The sequence below is a fragment of the Limulus polyphemus genome, unplaced genomic scaffold (assembly GCF_000517525.1).
Source record: "Limulus polyphemus unplaced genomic scaffold, Limulus_polyphemus-2.1.2 Scaffold2363, whole genome shotgun sequence".
Lineage (NCBI taxonomy): Eukaryota > Metazoa > Arthropoda > Merostomata > Xiphosura > Limulidae > Limulus > Limulus polyphemus.
The window spans coordinates 146,206-153,178 of record NW_013667973.1 but is presented as its reverse complement, the minus strand read 5'-3'; the positions used below and the strand labels follow the sequence as shown (position 1 = coordinate 153,178).

Below are 6,973 nucleotides of genomic sequence, written 5' to 3'. Positions count from 1 at the left end.
CTTCATCTAAAAAAAAAAGCGACATTAATTTTTTGACGATCTAATATTATGGACCTGTAGAATTTGATATAAAGTTAATTTTAATATTCCAATTATTTTGCATTTTTTCTACCTTGGAAAGTGGCATAAAAATCATCTTTAAATCTTGGTAAACAAATGCAATGTTTTGCATTGTTGTCTAATGTTATTTCTTCAACTAAAACTTACTCAAAGGGAAATCCACTATCATCTTTGATGGCGAGTTTTTATCTGGGATACTAATCTTTCCTTTACTTGTAGATCCTCGGTTAATCCTATAAACCAGAGTACAAAATACAACTGTCAAACTGCCATACAACATTTTGATAGTTTAGATAATCTGAAGGAAGGAGTATCAATAAAGCAGCATACACAAAGTAAAAACAGACACATGACTAACTTTTTTGTGCTCATAAAATATAATGTTAACCTGTTAGTTTCAATAATGATATAGTAACACCCTGTACAGAAAAATTTGAAGTAGCTGTTTCATCCTTCCATAAATGAAATATCTCAAACTTTGCTTGAAAATTGAGAGACTACAAGAGTTAAGTGATAAAAAATAATTCCCTGATACTTTGACCGAAGAAAGTACAAGAAAATTTCCTGATACGGTTAATTTATTCTGACTTCTGCTTTTAATTTGTTTATTTATGAAAAAAGGTATATATATATACATTAAATACAGGTACATTAATATACCTAATTATATTGAATAATCATTGTATATAATTATTTTGCTATATCCGATATTATTTCTATTTTGACATAATGGTACTTTGATATAACTATTTTTGATAATTGTCGAGAAGTTACTTTTTCAATCTATGGTTTACCTAACCTACTGGTTTCACTCCGTCTTTATGTAACCATAGTTATTTGTAACAAAATAGAATATATCCTTTATTTGTAGCCTTTTTCAGTTAAAAAGATTTATAAAGGTTTTCAATAAAATAACTTATTAATCCTATATTTACGATGGGATTCATGGACCATATCGGATTTTTCAGCATATTTGTATAGTAAATATATATTTATATTGTAGTTGATTTAAGTTATGCCATAGCTTTACTAGCTAACCAAGTGTCAATGTAACCACGAATGAGTATCGACTAGTATATAGGTGTAAGATACAATGGGAGATAAGTTATACAACTGTATATTATCAGTACAATTATGAGGGTATTTTTTTTAATTTCCAAAGTCTATTGGCATTGTTTGGTGAAAGACCTATGGTTGAAATCTTGCCAATGTGACCCTTATTTTTATTTTTTCAATAAAAGACCCTACCTACGGAAAAACAGATATGTTTGGCAAGTTGTATAGTATCAGTACAATTATGAGGGTATTTTTTTTTATTTCCAAAGTCTATTGGCATTGTTTGGTGAAAGCCCTATGGTTGAAATCTTGCCAATGTGACCCTTATTTTTATTTTTTCAATAAAAGACCCTAGCTACGAAAAACCAATTTGTTTGGCTTGTGTTGTTATCGATATGATGAAATATAAGTTAAGAAAACATTTAAAGAAGAGTTTGAAAAGTTGGCATTTGACTAACGATTTTCAACATAACGCTTTTACCACCTTACTAAGTTGTTGGGGTTTTCATAAAGCATTCACCTTTTTTTCTTTTTTGAGGGGTTAGAACATCATAACTATATTTTCAAAAGGTAATTAAGTGCTAAGAAGCAGGGTTTTGTGTAATTTCAATGCATATGGAATTGATAGAAGAGGTAACAGGTTGCAAGAAAAATTGGCTCAGTGGCAGAGAGCAAAGCTTTGTCGTGAATGGTAATATTTTTTTAGATTTAGAAATGTATCTGCTTGGTTTTTATTTGGACCTTTGTTATTCATTATTAATGCAAACAATTTGAACAACTTTTTACTCAGTAATAATTATCAAGGTCGGTGATGATACTAAGATACTGCAAAGAGTCGATTGTATGTAAAGTTAATGACTGGGCCAGAACATGGAAAACGAGTTTTAATGGTGAGAAGTGTAAAATAAAGCATATGAAATGTGGTGATATGGAAAGGACTAGCTTCCTGTGTAAGAGAAGCATTAAAAATAAAATTGAAACAATACAGAAGTAAAAAAAAAAACAAGACGGATTTCAGTGTGATTTTGTAATAAAACTCTGTAGTGTGTTTAGCTGTCATGAAAACAACAGATGTAGACCTGGATTGAAATTAGAGAAGTTTGAATTCAATAGGAAGAAAGTTATTGCAACTTAGTGTACAAATCTGGTAAAGCCTCATTTGGAGTTTTGTGTGTGGCTTTCGTTAACTTATACTATATAAAAGTATAAGCATGTTAAACTTTAGAGACGTGCCTGTTCAAAAAACTAATTAGAGAATTAAAATATTAAGAAATAAGTTTTACTTAGCTTCTTTCTAACCATGATCCGTTTTAATAACCTGTTTTTATTTTCTGCTTTCGTCTCATTAAGGGGAACTAAGTTTTTTCACTATGGCTGTGTAAATAACGATTTTATAGTTAATTAAAAATTTATCTTAAGTTTTACGAAACTACTATATTTCTTGTTTTCACGTTTATATATATATACCTTTTATGTCTGTTTTTCTTTAAACAAAGTACAGAATGAGCTAGCTACAATGTGCCAAACACAGAAGTCGAATTCAAATTTTAACATTTCAAGCCCTCAGATTTACTGCTAAGCCATCAGGTGGACTGTTGCCTTTTTGTTTGTTTGTCCGTTCCGGATGTTCGTGCAAAGCTACACAGGAGTTATCTGCGCTAGCCGTTCTTAACTTGGAATGGTTAGATTGCAAAGAAGAGAACTTGTCAACATCTCCCACTGCCAACTGTTGGACTACTCTAATTGAATTGTGAGCTTTGACCATCACTCTTATAACGCACCCACGGCCTCAAAATACGGAGCAAAAGTTTGTGGAAACAGGATGCAACCTACGACCTTATTCTTCAAAGTCCGGCACGTTAACCACTAACCAAACTTAGCCTCTGGCCCTTCTACCTTTGTACTATTTAGAGAAGTTCCCAAAGAATTATATCACTGGGTTAAATGTTAATAGAAGAATAATTAACAAAACTATGATGATCTTTTGCATGTTAATTAAAATCAGTGTTTGTCCATAAATTGTATAAGAATATAGTTAACTGAATTTGAATTAATGTTGAGTCAATATAAAAGCTGATCGTCGTATTTCTCCGTTGAAGGATACAAGAGAGATAAGTAGAAGTGTAACTGTATAGTTTAAAATGCGTTACCTGATGAAGTCAGTATCAAAAAACTGCCTATTTTGAGACAAGTAGTAGACTCCATTTTCTTCGGTCACGTTCTGCTTCAGGCATTGACTGTTTGTTTGAAATCTTTGAATGACATACCACTGCCCTAGAAACTAGCGACAATCACAAGTGTCAGTAAAAATTAAACATTTTCATAACAGTGACTTAAGATAAAATCTTAATTTATAAACAACCGTATAAAAAATACTTAAGTAATTCTTAACAGATAAAAACTGAACACTTTTGATAAAAACAATTTACAAGTTTACAAACTGTATTACAACCACATATATATATGTACATAAACTGCTGCAGAAATAAGTATCGTACGAAAATAATTGGCTGCTAAAAATGCTGGAATACAATCGAGCCATACAAACTTTAGTTGTAAATTGTAATTCTGTTGCCCAATAATCGTCTGATTTTGGTAGAGTTTCATAACTATATACCAACGTAAATAAGTAATGTTTTCTAATAAAAAACTATCATTATAAATCTAGAAGATACGTAGGTCTTGAAAACAGTAAACACTACAGCACCGACCTTTTAGCCACATTTTGCATAAGAAATAAGCTATTGTACTGTGACATTTAGTCTTAGTAGACGTGGTTAGAGTAAAGACCTACTACTAGTACCAGTAGTAATAGTCGACATCTGGAAATATCGCTAAACTATATTACCTTGTCAAGGTTGAAATCTTCCTGCACTTCCACGTTAGGGCAGGATCCTAGTTTGAACACATGTCCATTTACTAACTTACTAACGGTAGTAGTGTAAACAAGAACTAAAGCTATTCCTATCCAGTTCATTTTAAAATAGGCCAAGGGCAATGAACTAGCGCTGTTTTGGTTCAACCACTGTCTTCAACCTGGCGAGTAATGTGTGAGTGACTCAGATTTTTCCTTATTTTATATTATGCCTCTGCTTTTAAAGACTGCTGATTGGTTGTTGATAATCCAATTGGCATATAGACACACAAAGATACCACCCAAAATCTGGGGCAAAAACAACGAAAGCAAGATGATATACGTTCTCGAATTCCTCTTAGGCAAATAAAACTTATTTTTTGTCTAATGATGTTGAAATGGTAAATTTTCTTTATTTTGTAAAGTCTGTAAAGTCTCTGCAAAATAATTTTAAAACAAGCTTAACGAATCCATTTTCAAATTTATTAAAGTATTTCAAATTTTATAATACATTTGACAGATTTTATTTAATTTAGTATCCTTAAAATCACAAAAGGATCATTCAAACTCTTAAAAAATCATATGACTTTTAATGTATTTATTTGTACATCGAAAACGTCAGAAAATAAAAACGAGTAAATTTGAAATAAACTGGTTCCAAGTTTCAGTGAAAAAGGTTAATACCATTATAGTTTTTTTTCTTTCTCTCTTGGAAAGTACAAATATTTCTTTTCAAAATCGTTTGAGTTCAAAGAAATCCATATTTACAAGTGAGAATATTTCAACAGAACGAAAAATGCTGAGTGGTTGAACTGGCTTTTTGAATATATTAATTTTACCAAAGTTTGGAAAATCTAGAGAAAAGTTGAAATAATCTATATTCACTGTGGCCTGGAGAGTAAGGAACTTACTATATTCTTTCAATATCGTCTTATAACTCTGAACAATATGGAGTACCTTGTATACAGTACTCGCGAACAGCGTCAGCAGAGTATGACCATGCTGGGTAATTCCTTGCTATTTTAGTGTTCGCACGTTTCTAAAGCTTGGAAGGTAACTCCCCCCACTCCCCCACACACGCACTAAAGAAGGAGGGAGTACCTATATGGTTTGACCACTTTTTTTAGCTTAAACCTATCTGAGTATAACATTATGGAAATTGAAACAAATGAAATGGAGAACTGATATTATTTGTTTTGTTTTAAGCACAAAACCCACCGTAGAGATTCAACCCCGTGTCTCAATGTTATGCCTCCAACTAAGCACTAAACTACCGAGCAAACAACATTAAGTAATGTTAAGAAATGCTTTAAAAAATTGTGTGTTAAGTCTAGCGGAGGTCGAAGTAAGAAGAAAGGATTGTTTAAATGGATCAGCTGTTTGAATTTAGTTTAGGTACTTCCTAAATTTTCTCAGCAAAAATATTTTTAAACGTTTTTAGAGAATTCTTATTACAAATAGATATTATTTATAGATATCTCTAGAAGTTAACCCTAAATAATTTAGAATATTTTTATTATTTTGTTTTCCTAATAATAAAAGACATTTAATTTGGCTCCATTATTGTTTACAGTACATGACTGTTTTGTATTGTCTAAAGTTGAGCAATTGTTTAATTAGTTCATCAAAGCTATGGTACTATGAAACAAACAAATACAACAACAGCGTGATAAAATAAACAAATACAGCTGAAGTTAATAAGTAAATTTTAATAGCTCGAGATTTGAAAATGGATCATGACTGGATGAATAAATCTTTGAAGTGTTCTATAACACATGATGATTTCTTGAAACTGTATAAATAATAAATATTTTTACTTTACTCTATGGCATGCAGAATTAATACACTTACGATCGTGTATCACGATAAAATATCATAAAAAGAAATTCCATACGAAACTTAGCAATTGTTAAAATATTATCTACCGCATAATAAAAAAAACATTACCCAGTACATTTTGCGTACTGTCTACTATTAGCTATTGACGCTGAAAAGAGGTTAAAATATGGGATATCATGAGGTCTAAGTACCTTAGCCTAGCTCTCTTCATTTAGTTCTTTACTTGAACTAATTTGCTTAGGATTGTCAAACTAGACCTTTAATAAATCACGCGTCACCCTTCGTGACTTTGTACACATTTGTACTTTCTGGGTAAAGATTAAAGATGGGATCCTATGTATTTCGTGTTTCTGTTTGGGGCTGCAGCGAACAAGAGCAGCGTGTTATAAAAGCTATATTATTGTTGATATTATTGGTACTTCACTTATATTTCGGATGATATAGTACTGTTATCTCCTACCTGGAACTGCCAACTCTAAGTTTTGTATCTTGTATTTTGGTTTTTATCTATGCTAAGCGATTTAAAGTTATGTCTTGGTATTTTTACACTTACAACAGAACTAAAATGGAATTTACAGCATTTTAGAAAAAACAGATAATTTTGAACAGTAATACATTGTATTGGGCGTTTTAGCGAACTTCGCTTCAAATCAAATGATCATAAAATTAATTATTTCAATGAAATTCTAATCTGATTGCCCCATTAGTGCAACAGTCACTGATCACTTTCAAGTTCCCAATTTACGTTTCTTCAGAGTGACCTTTACTAAGTCTGGTTTACTTTTGCTACTGTGTCACTGACCCAAATTTGTCCCACTTCCACAAACACAATACTTATATTCCTTTCGTGAACACCTTGTGAAAAGTAATGTTTTAAAAGCCAAGAAAAACATTTTCGTTCCTTAATTAACAGTGTTTACAGATATCTATTGTTATAATCAAAACTGAAATTTAAAAGGCAAATAATATACTGAAAATATAACTTACTGGTAGATTATCTTAGAATAAAATATTACAATGTTAATACGCGGACCTCTTTGTACTATCTCAAACCATAATTGATTTCATAGTAGGCTTCTTTTGGACTCTCAATACTATCATCGATTTCAACGACGATTTCATGACGGACTTCTTTTAGACTATTTCAAACTGTCAACGCTTTCA

At 31.2% G+C, this 6,973-nt stretch overlaps 1 protein-coding gene across 1 annotated transcript in view; it reads right to left on the bottom strand.

Moving 5' to 3' along the window:
* LOC106466730 (apolipoprotein D-like) overlaps positions 1 to 4,093 on the bottom strand; it is a 6,512-nt gene extending 2,419 nt beyond the window's left edge. The window contains exons 1-3 of the mRNA XM_022394816.1: positions 3,965 to 4,093; positions 3,267 to 3,397; positions 208 to 293 (exon numbers count right to left, since the gene is read on the bottom strand). Of these exons, the coding sequence (XP_022250524.1) occupies positions 208 to 293; positions 3,267 to 3,397; positions 3,965 to 4,093 (346 nt within the window). The remainder of the gene's footprint in view (positions 1 to 207; positions 294 to 3,266; positions 3,398 to 3,964) is intronic.
* Between the last annotated feature and the right edge of the window lie 2,880 nt (positions 4,094 to 6,973).